Source organism: Semicossyphus pulcher, unplaced genomic scaffold (assembly GCF_022749685.1).
Source record: "Semicossyphus pulcher isolate SPU_LCO1_2020_fin unplaced genomic scaffold, fSemPul1.0.p SCAF_15, whole genome shotgun sequence".
NCBI classification, from domain to species: domain Eukaryota; kingdom Metazoa; phylum Chordata; class Actinopteri; order Labriformes; family Labridae; genus Semicossyphus; species Semicossyphus pulcher.
The window spans coordinates 13,068,309-13,092,781 of record NW_027211659.1 but is presented as its reverse complement, the minus strand read 5'-3'; the positions used below and the strand labels follow the sequence as shown (position 1 = coordinate 13,092,781).

At 44.1% G+C, this 24,473-nt stretch overlaps 2 protein-coding genes across 4 annotated transcripts in view; one reads left to right on the top strand and one right to left on the bottom strand.

Annotated features, from left to right (window-relative positions):
- Window positions 1–15,684, top strand: part of LOC138592059 (dynein, cytoplasmic 1, intermediate chain 2a-like) — a 22,022-nt gene extending 6,338 nt beyond the window's left edge. For 2 of the 3 annotated variants that reach the window (XM_069662666.1, XM_069662664.1), the window contains 12 exons: window positions 144–259; window positions 5,464–5,550; window positions 5,664–5,826; window positions 5,926–6,025; window positions 8,179–8,304; window positions 10,312–10,458; window positions 10,543–10,656; window positions 11,153–11,286; window positions 12,247–12,391; window positions 14,083–14,223; window positions 14,387–14,512; window positions 14,743–15,684. In XM_069662666.1, coding sequence (XP_069518767.1) covers window positions 144–259; window positions 5,464–5,550; window positions 5,664–5,826; window positions 5,926–6,025; window positions 8,179–8,304; window positions 10,312–10,458; window positions 10,543–10,656; window positions 11,153–11,286; window positions 12,247–12,391; window positions 14,083–14,223; window positions 14,387–14,512; window positions 14,743–14,856 — 1,513 coding nt within the window. In that variant the 3' untranslated portion in view covers window positions 14,857–15,684. The remainder of the gene's footprint in view (window positions 1–143; window positions 260–5,463; window positions 5,551–5,663; window positions 5,827–5,925; window positions 6,026–8,178; window positions 8,305–10,311; window positions 10,459–10,542; window positions 10,657–11,152; window positions 11,287–12,246; window positions 12,392–14,082; window positions 14,224–14,386; window positions 14,513–14,742) is intronic. The other variant, XM_069662665.1, reaches the window with a different exon arrangement.
- LOC138592057 (electrogenic aspartate/glutamate antiporter SLC25A12, mitochondrial-like) overlaps window positions 15,539–24,473 on the bottom strand; it is a 23,436-nt gene continuing 14,501 nt past the window's right edge. Inside the window, exons 11-18 of the mRNA XM_069662663.1 lie at window positions 23,246–23,404; window positions 22,249–22,301; window positions 21,940–22,020; window positions 19,082–19,222; window positions 16,859–16,997; window positions 16,510–16,668; window positions 16,265–16,355; window positions 15,539–16,189 (exon numbers count right to left, since the gene is read on the bottom strand). Coding sequence (XP_069518764.1) covers window positions 15,982–16,189; window positions 16,265–16,355; window positions 16,510–16,668; window positions 16,859–16,997; window positions 19,082–19,222; window positions 21,940–22,020; window positions 22,249–22,301; window positions 23,246–23,404 — 1,031 coding nt within the window. The 3' untranslated portion in view covers window positions 15,539–15,981. The remainder of the gene's footprint in view (window positions 16,190–16,264; window positions 16,356–16,509; window positions 16,669–16,858; window positions 16,998–19,081; window positions 19,223–21,939; window positions 22,021–22,248; window positions 22,302–23,245; window positions 23,405–24,473) is intronic.

Below are 24,473 nucleotides of genomic sequence, written 5' to 3'. Positions count from 1 at the left end.
GATCAGCACCAGATTCCACTCGACAAACAGATGAGAACAGTTACAGCAGAGTGATTGTTTTGTATGCTTTGCTCTTGTTGCAAACTTTTATGTTTTGTAGCGATAGCAGGGTGTGCAAAGTGTGAGATGTTCTGTGTTTTTAGGCGTGCAACACCCAAGATGGGAATGGCCAAAGTCACACAGGTGGACTTCCCGCCACGTGAAACTGTGTCCTACACGAAAGAGACCCAGACACCCGTCATGACCCAGCCGAAAGAAGGTACTTTTCACATCATGTTATGACAAAATGCTTGACCTAGTCTTGTTTTGCTGCACCACCTTTGAAATATGCAAATCGTGTATTGAGGGGATGTAAGAGTGCTTTACCAGAAGTGACCACCAAGTCGAAGAGATTTGATTTGAGATGAAAGCAAACTAAAAAACGAGGCTCAGGAAACTCAAGAAGCCGAAAGGAGAGATGAAACTCAGACAAGCCCTGATCTTCTGAACCTCACAAGCGACCTCGCTTCGGGATAATTAACGAGCAGGATGAGAAAAGCAGTGACAGGAAGCAGAAGGCGATTCGGGAGAGAGATATGAAGCGCAGGGCAGACGACTGCTCGCTGCCTGTGAAGCATGTCGAGATGTATGTAATTGCTGCGCTGGAGCTTTTCATGTGGTCGGCCGATGAGAATATTCAGGCTTCTACAAACATCCACATGTTGAACACATGTTCCATAAAATATGCAATATTTGTGCGTGTGCTGCCTCTTCTTGGTTGATTCACGCAATGACAGATGGCGAATTATGCGCTCGACTTACATCCTGATTAGATTTTTGTTTTGTGTTCTGATTTTTGTTTTTATTAGACAGATCTGACAGAACGGCAACTACTGGAATGTCTTTAAAGCTCCATTTGTTTGCCTCAGCTGACACATCTTTTTAAGCCTTTTGAAAGCCTGGTTAGGATTTTAAACAGTGTGCTGATTGGTGGTTGTTGTCCCACCAGGTGATGTGTAGAAAATCCCGCGGCGGCACGCGGCGCCAGTGAGATAAAATTGTGTGATTTTGTGGAAAGACTACGAGCAGAGCTAGTGAAGGATGAAGAGCATCCCTCTGTTTGTCGTCGCTCTTTACTCTGGACTCTACTGGGCATTGTAAAACTGTGTTAAACAATGATGCTTTCTGCCAGCTGTTCAACACGAGGCCCCCTTCCCCTCTCTGCCACTATGTAATCATTTCATCAACTTCCCTCGCTTCCCTGTCTTCTCCCTTCACCGAGCAGGCACATAACAAAACACACTCAGTGACATTGTGCATTTTCACACCATCACTTCTGGCACTCGATGAGGCGGCTTCCCCTTCCCCGCTCGCTCCCCTCGGCGCATTTTTGATGCGCGGGGTGGCGTCAGGCCTGTTCTCTGATTGAGCGATTTATCATGTTGTCAAAAGGAGGCAACGGTGCGGCACTCTCAAGGTCAGCGGGCGGTGGCATTAGAGGGAGCGGCTGCTGGGTCCCCGGCTGCTGCACACGGAGAGTTTCAACGGCGTCTGCTGGACATTCGCGAAGAACGGAGGAAAAGATTTTAATGACACCCGCCCTGACCTAAAGAGAACCCCTGAATCATCAAGGAGAACACTACTTAAAGTTGGTTTGAACACAATATACAACATAATTTGGACAGTCTTTATGAGCCTAGCGTGTCCTGACATCTCATCTCAGATGTCTACACTGTACAATTAAGATGCATTTCTTGCATTGAAATAAACGTTATTCATTCTACTGGAAATTTCCAGATTTTGAGGCATCAGATTCATACATGTCTGTGCCCCCTCTACAGTTTTTCCCAGATTGCACTAGTAGGTAATATGCAGCATCAGTATGCACTCTTCAACAAGAGGCTGTAATTATGGAGTAAGATACTGTTGGAGGTTGGGGCTGCGTGTGTGTGTGTGTATGGAGTGGCTGGTCTGGTACAGCGTTTAAAAAAGGCTCGTCAGGATTACGAGTACGCGGAGCAGTTCACTAAATCTAATATTTAATTGAATGTGATTGTTTTAATCACCGTGAATTCAGAGGCAGGTCAAAACTTTTAATCACAAAAGCCCTTTAGCGGCCTTCTCGTGTGGAGGGCCACTTGTGATTGTGGTCAGCTTTTATGCACTTGATGATTAGTACTGTTAAATATCTATTGTGTCCCCCCTCGCTCTGCCGTACAGTTGCTAAGAATTAGAACATTACATTTGGTGTATTGTCTTTTTTGGGAGGTTTGAATGTTGTCTCATTTAAAGGGGACATATTTTAGATATGCAGTCAATTTTCTATTATTCTCATGTGTTTTTGAATCACGTTGGTAAAGTTTGTTCCGTTTGAAAAATGTTTAAATTAATTATTTTTCGGAGCCTCTCCTTCCTCCTGAGACGAACAAGCCTTTTTGCCATTCAAAGGTTAAACCTTAGCCACGATTGGCTGACAGTATTTGGAGTGACAGTGTGCGATCCCACCTGGGAGAGCGGCCGCACCGCACCGTCACTCCAAAAGCTGTAGAAAACATGGCTGCTCTACGATCGGTTGTTCTTATACATATGATCCAGAATCACCCGGAGGTATCCGAATGGTAAGCTGAAATCTTGACAACGACTTGACTACAAGCTCGTGCAAGAAGGCAGCCTGAGGTGAATGACGGTGAATGACGATTGGTCGATTTCAGCGCAAAGCAAGGTTCTACATAGAAACCTGCAGCTGTTATGAACGGCCCATTTCAGAGGCGACATTTTTAAACATGTCATTATGCAATTTTCACTTTTTCACTGTGAACAATACAAACATGTGAAACCCAAAATATGAGAATATCCATTCAAAAGAAATGTCCCCTTTAAGAAGACGTGAGTCTGACAGGCGTTTGGTTTTAAAGAGGGGAGTTCTGGTTTTGGATTTCTGCTTACGGTCGGCCTGTCAGTGATCTTTAGACCTCGGTGTCATTGGAGACATGTGTAACCATGTTGAAGAAAACAATAGACTCCTGTTTCACAGATGACCGAGTCTTGAACAGCGTTATCAGATTGACAGTCTGACTGCTGATGTCTTTATCTTTCTTTTTGCGTCACTACTACACACTAGGGATGCACGATATCGGATTTTTTGCCAATGTCTGATATGCCGATATTTTCCATCCCTTTTAGCCAATTGCAGATTTCTATACCGATATATTAGGCACATGTTTTTTTCCACCTAACTGTAGAGAACATCAAGTCTCCCCTGTAGTGGAATTGATCGCATTCCTACTCTTATTGTAGTGGCCAAAAGCTGCCATACCGCAGACATCTTGCACCCTTCTGCACGCTTGACGGAAGAGGCGTGGTGCAGGAAGTGTGTGCGCACACTCCCGCAAGTTAATGTCGTAGCATTACGTCAAGCTTTTTTATGGAATCATTGAACATTAAGGCGTAATTAATGCATTTTATCAGCAGAACAATTTCATTGTATCATTTTCAAGCCATAATCTGCAGGATACACGATATTATCGGCACGTTATCGGTATCCCTGCAACACCCGATTACAAATAAAACACTCTAAAAAGTGTGTTTTGTAAACTGGTGCTCTATTTTAGGAACCGAAAGATGATAGGGTGCCTGTTTGTGTTTGTGTGTAGGCCAGGGTTTGTCTCCTGTGGGTCATTATTAAGCAGGAAAAAAACCCTCCGCACGTGCCTGAGTCTGACTCTTTCTCTGCGTGAACGTATAGAAAGTGGGAGACACCTGCAGCGCAGAGCAAAGGTCATTTAGTTTTAAACTTGTACATCACTGGCTGCATACCGTGTTTGCATTAATATATTGTTAAGACCTGTGATTACCCCGCTCCCCCCTCCTCACACCCCCCAAAAGCTTTTATTTCTTAAGTGGTACAAAAGCCATAATTGGGCCTGCTTTCAGAGGAGGTGTCAGTGTATGGGACATCGCTGATCCGGGTGAATTCTGTTAAATGCAACCCCCTCCCTCCCCACTTCCTCCGCCAGCCACCCACCCACCCTCGCTCGGCGCTACTACCCCCCTACACATCCACAGCGGGGTCACCAGGATCACTAGCTTTTCTCCAAATGGCCATTTTGGCTGGCAGGTGCATTATACCCTTTATTTTCAGATTGTCTATCCGCTCCTAATGCCTGGCAGGTTGATTGCTCTGGCTGCCTCACCAGGGAAAGGGCTGACGAGCGCGGCCGGGACTATCTGAAAGACAGTGATTACTGTTTTCCTTTAAGCCTGATTGAGGCCCTTGAAAGGAAAGATTTTAACCTTGTCCTGTTGGTTGCAGAGTATGGCCGTACATTGAAATGGCTCGTGTCATCAACCCAGTTTCAGTAAACTCATCAGTGCACCCAATAACCTTCCTCCCCAAACCTCCGTCTGAGAAAGGGGATAAATCACTTTATGGACAAAGTGACAGATGACATTATCATTTAGATTATCTCAGTAGGAAGGAAATTCAGGCATGCGCTGCTGTCATCTTAGATTAACTATAAAGCTCCTACCAAGATAAACGCCTGTAGGAACCAGGCGCGTCTTCCCACCTCTCTTCATGAATCTGTTTTGTCCTGCTTTTGCTATTATGCTTTACATTGAAAGCTATAGAGATGTGTTCGGAAAAAAAGAACACGTTTATCTCCTTCGAGGTGGAGCCGGTGTGCTGTTTGCCAGCTGGTCCGGCCTGTATTTTGTTGTACATTCTCTGAGCTTGAATAGGAGTTGCAGGACCTCCTGCTAGGACGGTAATTGCTCAGGCTTGCTGTTCAGGGAGAAGCTTGTCTCGGGGCAGCCAGGCGGAAAACCTCTGTGCCATCCCTATGCCACCTCTGAAGAGCACAAGACAATCCCAGCATCGCCATCTGCTTTTGCACCATGCCGTCATCTGGTCAGACCCAATGGGACGAGGCCCCGGGCAGCTGCTCCACACCCTCTGCCCCGCTGCCCCGTGGCCTAGAAGGGGTTCAACCTGCAACTGTGACACAGAGGAAGCGGCTACACTGACAGCTCGACTCTCCATTGAAAGGCTGCGGTCTCATTAACAGTTGGGGAAGACAGGGGTCCCTATGACAACAGGACACCCGCTGTGCTGTGTCCCTTTAGCACAAATGACAAACTTCCCCGCTTTAGAGGAGCAGGTTCTTTTTTGAAAGGCGACATTGTTGCTGACAAACCAAACAAATGCGAGGCGGAGATACAGAATCAGTCTTTTGCAGTGCACATAATCACCGGGTGGAGCTTTTATGGAGGGGAGGAAATAATGGAGGTGGAAGATGTAGTGACCAAAAGGTATGAATCGTTGGTAATGAGGCCTGACGGCTCGTTGTGTGAACGTTGAATTAGATTTTATGACGTTTACGTTTGAAATTGCGACCGTAACTGAACGTGTTTACAGTCTCATTTAGAATATGTTTAGTATACAATCTAGCCAGTGTTTAACATAACTCACTCTTTGATCAACAGAAGAAGAAGAAGAGGAAGAAGCCGCTCAACCTCAACCAGTCATCGAGACTCAGACCGAGAAGCAGGACCAGAAAGAGGACGAGGAAGGTACTCTGCTGATTGCAATACACTTCAGCTCTTCCGGGGCTTATACAGAGAGGCTTCTCCTCCTGTTAAAGCATCGCATCACCTTGCATGTTTGTTGTCTGTCTCTTTTTCAGCGCCCCCCCACGAGCTGACAGAGGAGGAAAAACTCCAGATCCTGCACTCCGAGGAGTTTGTGAATTTCTTCGACCACAGCACTCGCATCATCGAGCGGGCTCTCTCAGAGCACGTGGACCTCTTCTTTGACTACAGCGGTCGTGACCTGGAGGAGAAGGAGGGGTAATAATTGGACAACTTGTGTCTTTTTTTTTTTTTAAACTTGTAATTGGCTTTTGAAGAAGTGTTTTTATTGATTTGTGGTGCTTTTGTTTTCCTCAGTGAAATCCAGGCCGGAGCAAAGCTCTCTCTCAACAGACAGTTCATGGATGAGCGCTGGTCCAAGCACCGTGTCGTCACCTGTCTGGACTGGTCCCCCCAGGTCTTTCTTTTTGTTTTGCAACTTTTTCTAATTAAATCGACAGTTGAACACACTTCGTTAGGATTCACAATTTGCTGCTTTGAAAGGTTAGGGATGTCCCAATCCCAACTATTAGATCGGAGCCGATCGGGGCATTTTTTAACTGATCTGGGATCGGCAATGTGAGCCAATCATCTCACCCCAATCATTTAAGTCAGCTGACGTTAACTGAGCACAATTTGTGGCAGAACGCAAACACACGCACTTAGCATTAGCAACCCCGTGGCTAAAATGACGGCAGTGTGGAAATATTTCAAACTAAAAAGTGAAAACCGTCACTTGCAATATATGCAATACAATCGCCTGCAAGGCGATAGCAGTAGAGCTGCGTTCAATACAACCAGTTTGATACGACATCTAAAAACTAAACATGCAACGGAATACGGCGTGTTCGCTAAAGCAACAGAGGAAAAGGCTGCTGCGCTGAAGCAACAAACCTGAGAGCGAAAAGGCTAAAAAGATTACATTGGAGGTAGGGATGTACGATATTGGATTTTTTGCCGATATCCGATATGCTGATATTTTACAACTCATTTAGCCGATTACCGATACCGATATTTTTTTCCCGCACACCTTAATTGCAGAGATCATCAACTCTCTTCTGTATTGGAATTAGAGTTCAGTATAATGGTGATACTCTTATCACATTTGTTACAACGGTCGGGGTGACGGGTCTTGAGATGGTTAATCAAGTTTTTTCGTGTTGAAAGACTTTGCCTTGGCTCCTCGTCGCATCACCGAAGCTGAGCAGTCATTGCAAATAGCAGTTTTGCTATCTATTTCGGACACTTTGAAAACTTCCACACCACGGACATTTTGGCTTCTAACTCTCTCATGCTGCAGGTAGACACACGTGACGTCATCACGCTGCGCCGCGCAGGTCTTCTTCGCGCCGGGGACATTGCGCCGAGGTCGGGTATTTAATCAAGTATGCAGCAGCCCATTATTTTATCGGTTAATTATATTGGCGGATTTCCGCGTGTTGGCCGATATCCGATCGGATTCATTTTTAAGCCAATATCGGCCGATACCGATAATATCGTGCATCCCTAATTGGAGGTTGTTGAATTCATCACTTTGGACAATCAGCCCATCTCCATTGTAGAGAATGCAGGTTTCTGCCGTCTTTTGAAGCTCTTGGATCCACGGTATGTCCTGCTGTCTAGACACTACATTTTAGACACCTCCTTACTGGAGCTGTACGGCAAAAAAAATTTCCTTTTGATTTTATATGCGACTGTTACAACAATGCTAGCTGGACTAGGTTAAATGGAATAAACTGACAACTTCTCTTAATTCGATTACTTGTTTAAAAAAAAAAGGGTGTGCAGCTCTGTTATCTAGGCAAATAAAATCGGATCAGGACTCGGTATCGACAGATACTCAATATTTAAAAAAAAATCGGATCAGGATCGGGGGCTAAAAAAGCTGATCGGGACATCCCTACTGACAATGCATTTATTGTTTTTCTTCTAAAATCTGTGTATTCATTACTGCTAATCGGCTGTTGAAACAGCTCAGCTTTGCGCAGCTATAATGCTTTATGATTACATAGCTTGAGTTTGACAGCATTTACTTTCAGCCACAAATCCCTCAGGAAAAGTAGGTCCTGTCCCACACAAAATGTCACTTAGTCGGCGGCCGTAATGATTTGTTTCCTCTGGTGTCTAAGGTCATTGAACGCATGATTCTGCAACGACTTCTGACAGTGATCGAGCGCCAACTATTGTTAACTTGTTAACAGTGTCTACGAGCTCAGTCTACAATTTGAAATAATGATTCCACTAACTGTGAATCTCACATCATTATACCTGGGTTCTGCTTCTGCCTGAGCACTATGGTGGTTAAATGTTCAATCTCAATAAGCTTCTCTGTTTTGCTCTTTTTGCTTTTAGTAGAAATTATGAAAGGAAATAAAAGTTAGCAAAGTTTGCGAGGGGGGAGGGGCTAATTTAACGGGCCATAAATCTTGGGGAAATGGTTACTCACTCTTTAAGGCATTCAGCAGCACCGCACACGGCAGGCCAGGCCTGTCCACATGGAGCCAAGCCTGGGGGGCATGTCTGCCTCCCCCCTCACATTCATTTGGCATGATTTTTTTTTTCTGTCACCAGTATCCTGAACTCCTGGTTGCTTCGTACAACAACAACGAGGAAGCTCCTCACGAGCCTGACGGCGTGGCTTTAGTGTGGAACATGAAGTACAAGAAGGCGACGCCGGAGTACGTCTTCCACTGTCAGGTATTAAAAGCAAAGTCGCTCTGTATGCCCTCCCCCCTCCTCACCCTCCTGCCTTCACTCACATTGTGAGTTCATCATACTGGCATCCACCTCCACCACATCCATCCACAAACACATGTTCGTGAGGCGCCGGAGAAGACCTGTGGTGCAGGAGTCGAAAGGAATCCGAGCACTGCTGCAGGATTAAGCGTGTGGGGCAGGGCTGGTTATCATGTGCATCCAAACAAGGGCCCTGTGTTCAGACGAGCTAGCAGCGCTGCTCCTCCGCTCTGCCCGGCCTTATTATAATGCCTGCCCCGAGGCTCCTTCACCAAGACAAGTTGAGTAGAACCACATGTTCCTGCCTCCAGAGCGGATGTAGAAGCAGTTGTGTTGCTCAGATGAATAAAACTGAACAGAAGTGTGAACGCAGTTTTCTCGGAGCCTCCCAGTCGGCCCATAATGAGATTTTCTTTAACCATGCGTCACACTTTTTGTCAAGAACAGTCAGTGCAGAAAAAAATATGAGGCACAACGGTGATGTGTGAAGCGATGAGTGTTCTCAGGCCACCCAACGACCAAGAAATGAAATCCATGAATCAAATCGGGGTCCAAAAATATTATAATCCTGTTAACGAGCCTCGGAGGTTTGTTTTGTTTGCGCTGTAAAAGCTGAGGCGTGAGTGATGAAAAATGTGCTTGGTTGTGTTTCAGGAAAAGAAGGAACATGCAAAAAACAGTTTGAGATGAAGCAGGAAAACAACAGGTCACAGATGAGGTTTTCCATGTTCTTTTTATTGGCGATGTTTGAATGTTTGAAGCGCTCTTTAGCGTTGTGGTCAGTAACCTCAGTGGAAAATGAACCACAAATTTTAGTTATTTATTATTATAAGTTATATTATATTATAAGTTATTTTGACTCTTAATTAGCTAGTTTAAGACTAGTGAGCGTTGATTCCATTAAGTTTTTATTATCAATGAGGGTAGGCTTTATAACAGAAACATGTCTTTTTTTTTCAACTTTATGTTTATTGGGCAAAGTTAAACAAACACACATTGTAGTCATTACAACATTTTTCTTTAAATTACACAGAGTAAACTTCCAAAACTTGTAGTCTGTATGGGTTTCCTTTACTTTTCATTTTCTGCTTTCATCCACATCCGTATTCGAACACACACACCTACACCCATAGACAGTACCACTGTTTATGAAACATGTCTTTTTAAATGCAATACTACAATCCTGTCAGATGTATTGATCAGCTGATATTAACCAATCACATAATCTGTATCTGCGTATATTTTTTCCGATATAAAATTGTTATTATCACCTACTTTTTCCTCATAGTTTAGCAGCTGTCAGCATTGTTTGCGGCACACGTAGCAGATCAATCACAGCTGAGCAGGCAGAGGACCAAATAAGAATTTGTTGACAATGTAAAATAATGATTTACATTCTTTACTTAAGTTATTTGTTTACGAAAGCAGCCGTCTGTGTTCCTTTGCATCGTCATATTGGTGCAGAATCAGTTCACAATTCCTGTGAAAGAGGTTTAATTTCATACCAGCTCATATCAATCAATTCAATTTTTTTCAGTCTGAAAAATCAAATATCTGTCATGCATTAGAAGATATCATGATGTACCTCTATGCCATAGGCCTTTCTCACAGTGGACATTTTTACATCCAACAGGAGGGAAAGCACAGGTGTTTATAGTCGCATTAATGATGGCTGTATTCCATTTAGCTGCTTCAATTGAGTCCTGGTTCTGTGCATGCTGTCTGCCTGTCATGGCTTTTTCAGACACCTGAATAGAACAGAACCATTGTTAAAGTTATTATTAACACCTGTGCTTTTCCTCCTGTTGGATGTAAAAACGTCCGCTGTGAAATAAGCCCATGCTGATGCGTCCTACCACAGCAGCATCGCTGAGCCTCGGTCTTAAAGGTGGACCTGCCTGGACGCATCGTCGCTCCTTTCATCGGATGTGACAACGTAAACTTCACCTGTCTCTGTTTCTCTGACAGTCTGCTGTGATGTCGGCCGCGTTCGCAAAGTTCCACCCTAACGTCGTGGTGGGGGGCACCTACTCAGGGCAGATCGTTCTGTGGGACAACAGGAGCAACAAGAGGACCCCGGTGCAGAGGACTCCTCTGTCAGCAGCAGCACATACGGTACGCTTAACGCCGAACACAATCAGCTCGTTCTTTATTCTGATACAGCAGAAGAGTAAAATATCCCCCTCACTGTCCTTGCAGCACCCAGTGTACTGTGTGAACGTGGTTGGCACTCAGAACGCCAACAACCTGATCAGCATCTCTACTGACGGAAAGATGTGCTCCTGGAGTCTGGACATGCTCTCGCAGCCACAGGTAACATACTGTTTATTATACTGTGTGTGTGTGTGTGTGAGAGGGTTCATAAACACTGCGATTAAAGATTTAACCATAAACTTTAATAGCTGTGTTAATAAAACGGCACATCTTACAGCGTATTATCTACATGCTATACTTTGTGTCTCTTCACTGTCACATTCCTTCACTTCCTGTCCCTCCCTTTCACATTAAATGTCAAACATTTCGGCCGGACTCCTTCATTTGAGCATTCCTGCTTCCCCCTGATTTATTTTTTCTTCAACTCATTTTTCACTTTCCAGGAAATTAACTTTGCTAGCTGTGTCATTTCATCCGAGCTGCCAAGACCTCAATGTCAAACTTCCATTTTTTATAAAGTGCTAGTTGAATTTAGATTATGCATTAATAAACTGTCAAGTGATTTTTATAGGTTGTGCTTGGCAGCGTGTGTTAACATCAAGCCCGAGCAGGGAGCTTGTTACGGATGTTGTTCCACTGTGCTTTCACTCCGCAGGACAGCATGGAGCTGGTGTTCAAGCAGTCCAAAGCTGTAGCTGTCACCTCCATGTCTTTCCCTCTCGGAGATGTCAACAATTTCGTGGTGGGCAGCGAGGACGGCTCTGTCTACATGTCATGTCGTCATGGAAGGTGCGTTCACGAGCAGGCCGCGGTCCCCGGCGTCCCTCCCGAACGCGGGCCAGGAAACTGAGGCGGCTTGTTTCGGGGCCCACCTCACACCGAGTGTCAAATAAATATAGCCCACTCACTTCCCAGTGCAACGCAAATCCAACACTTGATCTCCCGCTGTTTGAGGTTTCACTCCTGCCCAGTCATCCTGTTTTTCTTTTCCGCTTGTCAGTTGTGTTTGTAAAGGTCGCTCAACATAAACAGGGCACACATGCAGGGGAAACAAATCATTTTTTCCCCCTCTTCTTTTTTCGCTCTCTCTTCCCCTCAGTATATTTCTCCGGGTGAGAGAGTTTGTTTACAGTCGGTCGTCCCGGGGAGATTTTAAAACTGTAGTTCATCCCACAATGTTCTCATTTAAGAGGCTGGGGGCTCCTCTCACCGTGGATGGTCCCCCCTGCTAAAGAAGCGAAGAAATGTGGCTTAAATCAGAGCTGCCAGTTAGCTGCATGTTAGCCCCACACTCCCATGTCCTGCAGTAAGCCTGCAGGCCGCACAGAGGGGATAGCTGCGAGGTTGTGCGATGCAGAATCACCTCTGTAATTGGCGGAATAATTTTCCAGCTCATTGACAATGGTATGATACTCTCATCGCAGTTAATAATGCATAAGCATCACTCACGCTGAGTATTTACCTCTCTACCTTAATTATCAGAGCCTCAGTCGGTTAACAGCTCTGCAACATGTGGCTGAGGGGTTGCACGCGCTTTTGCCTCCCTGCTGGTAATCACATGATGTTTAAGTGATTGGTGTGAATACGTCCAGCACAGGTCCGTCAGTTTTCCCCTTAATGCTAAATTTAACTTGATTTAAACACAGGAGGTGCTAACTGCTAACTCCTCTGGATTTTAACTACTGAAACTTTTGCTTGATTTAATCTGTCACGACATTTGGACTTATAGTTCATCTGTGTGCTCCACAGCAAAGCGGGCATCAGTGAGATGTTTGAGGGCCACCAGGGGCCCATCACGGGGATCCACTGCCACACAGCCCCGGGGCCCCTGGACTTCTCCCACCTGTTTGTGACCTCCTCCTTCGACTGGACTGTGAAGCTGTGGAGCACCAAGGTACGAGCCGGATGCAGGATGCATTGATTAGTTTGAAAGCATATGTTTAGTGTGTCTCTTTAAAGTCAGTATTTACTCATTTTTAACTGCACTATCAGGTTAAAAATGTCACGTTATATGTTGATATCCTGGTCAGATACCTAAGGGAAAAGGGAATTGATTGAATTTGAAGACAGAAGTCACAATAATAGATGTTTAAACCAAAAGAACCGGCATGTTCCTGCTAATTTAACAACAATTGTGTTCTATAGCCACAACAGGCGTAAGGAGATAAAAGGTTGAGGTCCAATTATTGCTCATTTTTAAACCCTTTGCAGTTGCGGTAAAGTAAAGACAGCTTAACCACCTCCTGTGTGCACCTTCATTTGAAGGAAGACAAGTTAGGGAGAAACAAGGAGACAATTGCCATTAATGCTAAGGGGGATGAGCCACTGGACAGATCAAACGCACAAGAATTGTAACAATGGCTTGATTCGTGGTTCCTGTCGCTGTTTGATAATCGTCTATAAGGAGGAAGTTTGACTCCGGTCTACAGGACTCTCTATGTACAGAATAATACACAATAAAGTACAGATAGACCGATATGGTTTTTTCAGGGCCGATACCATAACCGATTATTAGTAGTCAAGGAAGCCGATAACCGATATTTGGAGCCGATATTCACTTGCAGTAAAAGTGAAATTATTGGCGTCAAAATTTTGAATAATACAAACTCCAACACTTAACTTTGTTTAAATGCCTTTAAGCATATGTTTATTAAACAAACAAACAAAAAGCGCAGGGAGTTCCCAGGGTCAGCAGCATCTCTTATAAAGTTAACTGAAAATTTAAATAAATAAATAACTTCCTGAAGTTTTATAAAGTAAATAAAACAAAGTTAAATAAAATTAGCAAAGAAATGAACTTTTTCTCCTCTCTTATCGGTCGTCGGATAAAAAAATAATAATAATCGGTCTATCCCTACAATAAAGCAATAGGAAAGTAGTGCAGTGATACAGAGTGCAGAGTTATGACTACATATCCGCATGAGGTAGATACAGTATGTACAGGTGCATAGTTTTTTGTTGATACAGCGCAATGTTTGCATATTGACAGGCTGTGTTTAAGAAGTGAATTCATACATATACAAATCTTACTAAGTCATTCAATGGAAAATGTGCTGCCTGCACTGCATTTTAAAAGCTTTAAATATCCTAACCATACAAGCTAACCGCTAAGCATGCTAATGATTGACCTTTACCATGTTTACTATTCTAGGTTTATGAATTTAAATTAGCATTCAGCTCAAACTACAGCTGGTGAGAATGTTTTTGCAGCTATTTGATTATAAAGAAAAATATTTGACAAATAGAAGATTTACAGTTGAGCTGTTTTAAAAGTTTCTAATTCATCCCGTGTGGAATAAAAAAGGCAAATTATGCCGAACTTTCTGATTATAATCAAGAGTGAGCGAGCGATCCCAAGAACCCGGCTGCGAGTGCAGTTTGAAAATAAGACAGTTGGACCAAAACAATGTTGTTTTAAAACATGCTATAACCTGGATTATCATCATTGAGTGCTGTGTTACTGAAGTATGTTTGCTCATAATTATATATATCAGCGTGTAGATAAATACAAGGACAGCGTACATGTCAAATCTCTATAAATAATCTATAATAATTCATGTTTTCTCCCTTTAAATATGTCTGCAGAACAACAAGCCGCTCTACTCGTTTGAGGATAACTCTGACTACGTGTACGACGTCATGTGGTCTCCCACTCACCCCGCTCTGTTTGCGTGTGTGGACGGAGTCGGCCATCTTGACCTGTGGAATCTCAACAACGACACCGAGGTACTTTCTTCCTATCGTGATTCACGTGTTTCTTTCCCTCTTCACATTTAAAAATCAATTAGACATTCACCTTTGATTTTAATTCCATGTGGGGAAATCAGCACAGAGGTGGCAGAGCACATTTCCCGTCTCTTAATTGCTGTTTTGTGCTTTTATTTTTTAGGTTCCGACCGCCAGCGTCACAGTCGAGGGAAACCCGGCGCTCAACAGGGTCAGGTGGGCTCATTCAGGCAGAGAAATCGCAGTGGGCGACTCTGACGGTCGAGTTCTTGTGTACGATGTTGGAGAGGTGAGCGGGACTGACTCAGTTTTTCTCCACTGTTCTGTATTTTTAAAATCCTAATCACTCAGGCATGTTGGTGCAGACATGAGTCAGCCTCTTACCTGCTATAATTTGTTCTGTAGTGATTAATTGCACATTACTCCGGGCAGTTCTTGAGATTTTCTAAGAGTGTCTTGTGGATTTCACTCAAACTATTACTTATGTTTTGAGTGTTTAACGTGCCCCTTCCTTCTCAGCAAACCGCCGTTCCACGGAACGACGAGTGGACCCGCTTCGTCCGCACGCTGGCAGAGATCAACGAGAACAGAGACGACGCGGAGGAGCTGGCGGCTCAGCGCCTGGCTGCCTGATCGCCTCGCCGTGGTGACGAGATGTTTAAGGGACCAGTGGCGCGCTTGTTATTATCGGCCTCATTTTGAGGGAAGGAAAAGATGTGGTGACAACATGTCAGAGGAAAAAGTTTTGATCCGACAGAAGTAAGGACGTCTTTTGATTTCTTCCACCTTCTCAGTTAGCTGGACCGTCTTCCTCGGGTTAACACAAGCGACAGGGCTATCATCATCAGACACTAATAGGAAGCCATATTCACAAACACGAACAGGTCGTCCTTTCTACAACCAGATGCCTTAAAGTTTAGTTTTTATCTTGATTGTAAACTCCTACCTGTCTTCATTTTGGGCATTTTAACACGGGCCTTAATTTAGAGTTCAGTTCGTCAACCTGAGTAGGTGCTCCGCTCATGATATTCATGGTAAACACATTTAGCTGAGGTCAGTTTTTGTGAAGCAATCACATCTTTAAACACGTAGGAATGTCAACTTACTATCACTGTAGTCCTCGATGTCATCTCTGTTCCTTTTAGACTTTATAACCAAAATATTCCCCTCTTTGTAAAGTACTGAAATGTTCAAAATCCAGATGTCTTTCTACTTCTGTATAGTTCTATAATGCGCCAGTCCTCACAGCTGGTTAGACCTGAGATAGTGGGAATATCCTTAAAGCCTCAGAGGATGATCATGTATGCTGTAACTGCTCAGTGATTTCCACATCTGTAACGTACGTCAGCGGGATCCAGACGGAGAATCTCAAAGCTCGGGTGTCCAAACAGGGAATGTACTTTTCACACAGTAGAAACAGTTTGAATGATTTATTTCAATAAAATACAATAAATACATTTAAATTATTTCCCCAAGTCCCTGGTCATGATTTCAAAACGAACGCTTTTGAAAACATCTGTACATTCTCGTGTCTCTGAACCTGAACTGACACATGCACACCGACGCTATCACACACCAGAAACAGCAGTAACAATCCTTCATAAGGCCATAATGTCCCTCTGTAGAGAAGTACAATATGTACAATAAAGTTGTGCAAGCTACGCAAAGAAAACGCAAGAAAGCCAAACTCATGCAGCATTCGCAGTAAGACAATCATGGTAAGAGCATGCAGCCCTCTCAGGCACGATGAGCGGCGCTTTATGAAGCCTGGGGCTCCGCTTTGCACTCCGCTGCTTTGATTGTAACCTCGCTGGAAGACTTGAACTTTGGCAGGTGCAGGCCGAACTTTCTCTCCACGCCGGCGAAGGTTGCGGCAGCCAGACGGTAGCCGCCTACGTGGTCTGCAGTCACAGAAGGAAGGTCCTCGAGGGTGGGTTTGAGGATGGGCTCGGAGCCGGCAGGACGACTGAGGAGAGAGTCGGGATTAGGGGCTGGACACACATCTTGACATTAGCTAAAGGTGGTGGTTCAAAGTACTTACTGTCCTCCAAAGTCAATGTAGAACCATCTCTGCAGCAGCTCATAGGTCACCAGGGTTACGCCAAACTGCGGCGAAGATCTGCACACACGAGCTACCGGGGAATAGTTTAAAAATTACAATGTGGGATTTAATTTTCTGCGGTCCCTTCTAGACAGTTAACGCCACCACAGTGAGCCCTGTTTCCCAGACATAAAACCACTTGTATGGCTGCTGATTATGTTTATGTAAAGTATGTGTGCATTTACCTCCTGTGCCCTTCCAAAACGCCTTGAAACCTTCCTCCCTGAGGATCTTCCTGAAGCAGTCGATGACGCCGGTGTATGTGGTCTGGCCAGCTCGGGCCGCCACCTGGAGCCTGGTCTTGATGACATCAGCGGGGGTCACCAGGGAAGCCGCGGGTACACCTTAGGAGACGTTTCACGACAGACGTAATGAAGCGCAAAGCAACAAAAGCACTGCATGTATACGGCAAGTATTTTGTGAGATGCAATGGAAAGAAAAAGCACAAACAGGCTTTTTGTTTTGGAGCTGAAAATATGACACATGCGTCACTTAGAACACAACATGTTGCTGCTCTTTCCAGATGTTTCTTACCTGCAATAGCTCCAGCAGTGAGCAGCTGCAGGGCCCCCAGGCTTCCGTCCTCGTCTGCCAATTTCGCCTTAGTGTGGGCATAAACAGGGAAGTAGATGGCGGAGAAGGGGATGTCGCGCAGGAAGCAAGCTTTGGCTCCCTAAGAGAAAAAAATAATCAATTTAAATAGATATACATCACGGACAGAGGCAGCGGGTGCGGAGGTTTGTCTTGGGGATTAAGTGTCCTGGGAGCAGCCTTGTTCAACCTAAAGTGGGGTTTAGTGTTGATGATGGAGCCAAAGAGCCGCAGGCAGAGCTGCAGCCTCTAGAGAGAGATCCATCACACACACACACATAGAGGACGTCCACCGACCGCGGTGTGCTGCTGCTTCTGCCAAGAAAATGTATGTTTTTTTTCTTTTTCTAACAGGCCACACACTGTCTGCTCCTCATTAAAATATGGAGTATGAACACACGAGTCGGGTTATAAGTGAAGCCACAAGGACCTGGAAAGAAGCAGTAGCGGAGCGTAATGCTTCGCTAATATGCTGTCGGTTGTTGGCCGTGACTCCTGAACGTGTTTAACGCTGTTTGAGAAAACTGCAAACAGTCGGGAAAAATAACTTTGATCTTCATTATGTCTGTGTACACACAAGTGTTTGTTCAAATACAGCAACAGTGCATCTGCACAACATTACGGGAACAAAAACTCGATCATAAGTTAATATACAGTCGTGGAAAGATGAGTATATTTACTTATTTTACTTGAATTCTTCATTTTATTGCATTTAAAGGGAACTTTTTTTCACTTTTTTACTCCTGCAGCAAGTTTTTGTCAGTTACAGAGGTTTAGTGTGTTTATATTACAAACAAATGATGCATTGTATCCACAGCCAAGGAGGTTGTGTTTGCAGTGCTGTGTTTACAGACGAGCTATCGGCCCAATTTTCATGAAACTTGGTGGAAGGGTGAAGCATAAGTCAGGGAGAGAGCTCATTAAAATGTGGACCACAAACTCACAAACATGCAATATGTTTATCTAATTGTAACACGGGTGTTTAAACTATTACAAAACAACTAAAAATGTTCCTTATGATCATCAACATCAACAACAGCCAGCCATGTTCATCAAGTCTATTAATTTGATATTGTACGTAAGGTACAATTCTTTCTGCTTTTGAAAAATGTACAGCTTCAGCGAAGAACAACCAATTCTTATAGTTCTGGGAAAATATCTCCTGACATAAATAGCGGTTGTGCTTGCAGATATGCAGATGATGGAAGACTTTTGCCTTGTGGGAGGTAACATGCGTATATAAAAATATACAGCTCCGGAAACGATTAAGAGACCACTCCAAATGTTCCTTAAATCAGCATCTCTCTATACATGTCACAGCCGGCCCGATCCAGATCTGAACCCCACTGAAAGCCTCCTGAATGTGATCAAGAGGAAGCGGGATGGTCACAAGCCATCCAACAAAGAGTGGCCTAACGCCACCCAACAGCAGTGTGACAGACCAAGATGCATGAAAGCTGTAATTAAAAGTTAGTTATTCCACCAGATATTGAACTCTGAACTCTACCTGAGTTTACAAATTAACTTGTTTTTCGTTGAATTATTCGAGGTCTGAAAAACGTCTTCTTAACCAGTAATTTTCTGCAAATAAAAGACCTTAATGAGAATATTTTATTCGGAAGTAGTGAGAAATGTTGTATACAATAAAACAAAAGTTAATTTTACACAAACCTATAAGTTACATATTTTTGCAGTGGTCTCTTAGTTCTTTCCAGAGCTGTATATCTAAACTGCACCTTTACCTACTACCACATTAAATTGTTTTATTTAAGTTAGTAGGACGTTTATAATAACTGAAACAATTGTCCCAATACAACAGCAAAGTGTTTGATACTTTCATACGTCATGCTGTTAAACTTCAGCACTTGTTTAAAGTGTTACTTTTCATGGACCTTTGCTTGTGACTAAGTGCTGTTACATAGCAACCATAGATGTGTTTTCTGATATTTAAAGTCTTAATGATTTATTGAGCTAATAGGCAGATTAATCAGTAATTTAAAAAGTATTACTCCATACTTCTTCCAATGACTGCACTCTAAAGTGAGCAGCATGTTGTTGATGTTGTTGATGTCTCAGGAGCGTAAGAGCACCTTTCGTTGCCCTTGTATAGCAGCTAGCAGAGGTTGCTGCTGCAGACGTCATGGAGCTGCAGAGGTGCTGACCTACCTTGTAGAGGCCAAAGAAGCCCAGGTCTCTCACAACATTCAGGGCACTGACCCGGGGCCCTGTGGTGATCTCTCCAGCCACCTGCAGACGGATCTTAACAATCTCCAGAGGATTGGTGAAAATCACCTGGGAACCTCCGGCCTGCGGGAAACATCGGGGAAAAGAAGGCGAGTTGTTTATAAGCACAGATTGGAATGAGGGGTGAACTTCGGGTGAGGATGTTATGATGTGTAAGCATTTTTCCCCTTGCAGGAATTTTCTAATTATCTCAGTAAACTTCAGCACAAAAGATACTTTTCTCCCCCGATCTGATTTCGTCTGGTAAGAGAACGGCCTTGATAGAGGAGGCATTGATACAAGAACAACTGGGGTCAGAATAGAGCAGGCGTCGGGTGAGTGGAAGCCCCGGCTCATGGTCGGGAATCTCTGACCCTGGCACCGGCCCTCTGCCCCCTCGCCTCCCCCGAGGCACCTCCTGCGGCAGGGTGAGCGGCCCAGCCTGGCCTCGCCCCGCACACTTCCACAATTCACCCCCATTCCCAGGGGAGAGCGCGGAATCACCCGGACGGCTCCGGGTACGGACAAGCAATGCCCTAAAGGCACGGCACCCTCTGACTCAGGCACATTTATCACCCTCCCCAAATCTAATCAGGCCCCAGGATGGCTGCCGGTGACATTCAGGGCAGGGGTCTTATCTGTAAACATCCGAGCAAAGGGCTAAAAAAAGCTCCGGCACATTTAGTCATTTTCAAAGAGGAGGGGGAATATCCGCTGCTCTGAAGATTGATGCACTCCCTCTCTTTTATCTTCTTCACTTCTCTGCTCTGATGGAAGACATCGTTTAACAAGCCGTCAGTTTAAACAGACTGTTAACTTCCATAAGATGACAAGAGGATGACAAGTGATTCATACAAACAGATACAGCTATACATGCAGGCTGTAAATAGGACCTATCGTTAGTTGTTAACATGTGTATTTAAAACATCCTCGTCCCGTGTGCAGACCCGCAGTGAGGCTGTGCCTCGGGTGTGTACCGCGTTGTCAAACTCAATCACCCTGAGCTAGAACCAGCTTCATCCAGGACCCTCCAGGGCCTCTTCCTACAATTACACCCTGACAGGGGTCACGACCCCGCAGACCCCGCTCCTCTGCGAGCAACCTGCAGGCTCTGCTGCAAGGCCTGCTGTTACACTTCAGCACAGCCAGAGGAGAGGCAGAGTGGAGGAATTACAGCTTTACTCTGCAGGCAAAAGATGTTTTGATATTGTTATTTAGGCCCATAAAAAAACAAATCCAGATTAGAGGATTCAGGGGCTCCGGTTTAGCTCAGCGATTTAATGGCGTGACCCATATACAGAGGCAACAGGCCTGTCATCCCCATTCTCTCTCCCGTTTCCAACACTATCCTCAGTCCTCTTTCTCTAAATAAAGGCATAAAGGGGGACAAAAGTTAACTTTTCTACGTAGAGAGACAGTACAGGATGCCCAAAAACTTAGCAATATAATTATAATCTCTCACACAAACTACTTAAATTAGGTTTTAGGGTGGAATTCTTAAATAAGAAGCTTGTGCTGACAAATTAAACCGGAGCAAGTTAAAAAAAAAAAAACTAAAAGAAAGGAAGTAAATCAATCATATATCTATATAATTGAGGATTCACAAGCTTTAAATGCTGCTAAAACGTGTCCTTACAAATACATGAGTTCACTTCACACACTTAATCTGGCTGGTGTGATTTGTAGATGAGAACTTCTGCAGGTTCATTGTTGTCATGCACACTTGTAACAAAGTTTATCTACTTAAAAACTCTACTTAATGATGAGGACAAAATACTTATAATAGTATTATACTACCTAATTGTATTCCACTTAACTTAACTGAGTAGTTTTTAGTGTACTGCACTCATCCTACAGTTTTAGCTGCTTCACAGATTAGGATCTTACATTCACATCATCAAATGAAGTTAATGACTTCGGGAGCAGGACCACGCCTAAAACCACACCTACAATTATCCGACGAGCCGACTTAAACCCAGTCCTCCTTCCGCGACCCACCCTCCCTTCCCTTCCTCTCACCCATCAACCCTCCTTCCTCATCCCTTCCTATTCAACTTCGTGTATCCTTCTCTCTTGTCTCTGTCCAACTCTAGGTACCCAGACCAGCCTTACAGAAGACATCCCCATCACCCTCACCCCTCCCTTCAAAATACAGAAATGTGTCTCAACATTACAGAACTTGCGTTAAATATTCAAACGCTTATTGTTGTGGTCCTTACTAGTGAATGAGCTTATAAAACAACTCTTACAAATACATCAGTAATGGTGATCTAGCATTGCAATGGTTCATAGTGTTACACCCACAGGGGACATTTCTCTACATTATCAGTGCTTTTAACTCACAATGTAAAAACTGCTGTGTGTATATACTGCAGTATCGCTACACTTACTCCTAACTAAATACTGTACGCATATCCCCTGTGTACAGTCATTAGAACTTTGCTGTCTTCTCCTGCAGGTACGTCAACATTAATACTGTATCACAACATCTTTTGCGTTGCTGTGTGTAGGCAGGACACAAAGTGCTTTTATGTACTTTGATTTCTACTAAAATATTTATTAATGTAAAGTGAAGATGAAGCGTTTTACTATTAAACTTTGTAGCATCACTTTGGCTGCTAATAACTGTCAGCTTATAGTTTCTAATGAGCATTTAAAGTGAACAATGTGATGGTAAAAGTTCCAGTATTTACCCCAATTAATTAAATGATGTATATTTTTGCCCATCTTTGAGCCGCCCCCTTACTCGGTTTGAGTTCATCTACAGACTGAATTTAAAGCATCTCTAAAGTAATGCTTACACATCCACCAGCGAGGATCTCTGCAGGCAGAGGGATGGTGCCATCTTTTGTGGTGAACTTGTCTCTGACAAAATCATTCATCTAAAAAAAAAAGAAGAAGAAGAAGAAGAGGGGGAGACATGAAGAAGAAAAGCAGATGAGACACAATCCCGGTCCTGATAGCGGGGCATTAATGTTAACTTGTGGTTGCAGTCGCATCTTGATTGCGAGGAGTGCGTTTCTCCTGCGCTCTGTGCATGTTTTTCATTCCCAGTGAATCACTCAGAGCAACTTTTCGAACACTCTAAGCTACACAGTGGAATGACTTGCCGTGAGTTTGATAGCTTTCTCCGGGGCGACGCCGATGAGCTGCGGGAGGAGACCTGCAAAATATTATTCATAGATACCATTAGAATACCTGACAGGGACAGAGAGACAAAGTCTGGCTTCAAATGAATGCACATTTTTATCTTTGCCGAATGAATACATGCACTGACAGCTGGGACAATGTGAGCTGCAGGGTTCTTGTGAGCGTAAAACAAACCCATAAATATTTACAGATGTGGCTGATACATCTGATGCACCAAAACACAAAGGTCCCATTGAGATGGAACAAAAAAAAGGCCAAAAATATGACACTGCTGCTGCGTATGGGATCAGCATTGTTGAGGCCTGATCTACTGTTGAAGGGGAACAGAGAGAGCTGTGTGGTCACGGACAAGATCAGGGGGGCTAAGGGGTGGGGTGTGGGTGCTACGGCGGCGATAACCGCCATACTGTTTCACCGCCCGTCCTTCATCAAGCCAGATAAACTTCTGAAGGAGCTGCTGAGTGACTGCTGCTGGTATGCGGCCAGAAAACAGCCGAGCGTGTCTGTCTCGGAGTCAATCACCCTCTTATCATGTGCAAGAGAGGAGGAAAGAAGGCAGAGCTGCAGAGAGCTGCAGCGGTGGAGGTAGCAGTAGATGGCAGTCTTGACTTCCTTCATATGAACAGCCTGAGGGTAGAAGTGTTGTATATCACGAGCCTTCAGCACCATTATCACCCTCCGCGCGGAGCCAGATCAGACACCGCTGCTACTACACGACTCTGCCGGTCATTTTCCTCACAGAGCTCTCCCAGGAGTTGAGATAATGAAAACGCGACCCCTGGGTGCTGCTTTATTCACCGCTGAACAGGGAGGGCAAAGGTTTCTGGTATCAATTAGCAAGCCATGCTGCTGATATTAGCGCACTGACAAATCCTAATGCTTTCCCATCAGAGGGTTTGTTTTGCATGAGAGCCACAGGTTTCAGAGTCCTCCTCTGCGTGCTCTAAAATCTGTTACCTCTGTAGAATCCGAAGAAGCCCTCGTAACGCAGCACTTTCTTGGCGCAGTCGAAGCTGTTCTTGTACATCAGCTCTCCTACAAAGGAGCCTGTGGAGCGCTGGTTCTGCATGCGTGTCTTCACCAGGTCGATGGGGTACACAGCGGTGGCACCGGTGGCTGTAAAACACACATTTTTTTACTTTACTTTAGCATCGAAAACACGTTACAGATGATGTTAATACAAATGTAATAGCCCCTAATAATGCTTTTCTTAGACACATAATGAAACAGAGGATTAAGATGAAATTATTTTCATTATTTAGTTCCTACAATGTAAGATAATGCTAAAAAAAGGTCTGTAATAATTTCAGAGCCCAAGTTGGCAGCTTTAACTTCCTAGTTTTGTCCATTCAAGATCCCAAAATCACTTTGATTTCATGTATAACAAAAAAGAAGAAGCCTTTAAAACAAAGCTGGTTTTCCCATTTTAACGGATTAATTATCTCAAGATGACAAAGCTTGTTTTCTCGTGATAACGGGATCATTTTAAAACAACAGGCTGGTCACTGTGATATTATTAGACCACCTGATGCCATGAATGCCATTAAGCCTATTTTTATGTTCGTTTTGTGCCTTTGCAACTCTGGGCGTACGAGTTATGACGAGGGAGGCACGATATTATCGGCACATTATCGGTATCTGACGGTTATGGCTTGATATGGTATGAAATTTGTCTGCCGATATTTTCTGCCGGTAAAAAAACGCTCTAATTCTGCCTAATTGCTCCATGATTCCCTAAAAAAGCTTGACGTAAGGCTACGACATCAACTCGGCGCGAGCGTGCACGCGCATTGCGTTATTTCTGCATCTGCCAGCGGGCCAACACAATAAGAGTAGGCATGATATACATTCCACTACAGGGGAGACTTGATGTTCTCTGCAATTAGGTGTAAAAATAAGAGTGTGGCCACCGGTTAAGCTCAGCGGTTAAATCGGCGACTATATACAGAGGCTATAGTCCTCGATGTGGCGGCCCTGGGTTCAACTCCCACCCTCGGGCCTTTGCCACATGTCGTCCCCCACTCTCTCTTTCCCTGTTTCCGACACTATCCACTGTCCTCTCTGTCAATAAAGGCATAAAAGGCCAATAAATAAATAAATAAATAAATAAGAGTGCCTAATATATCGGCATATCGGATATCGGCAAAAAAATCCAATATCGTGTGTCCCTAGTTCTGATTATTTG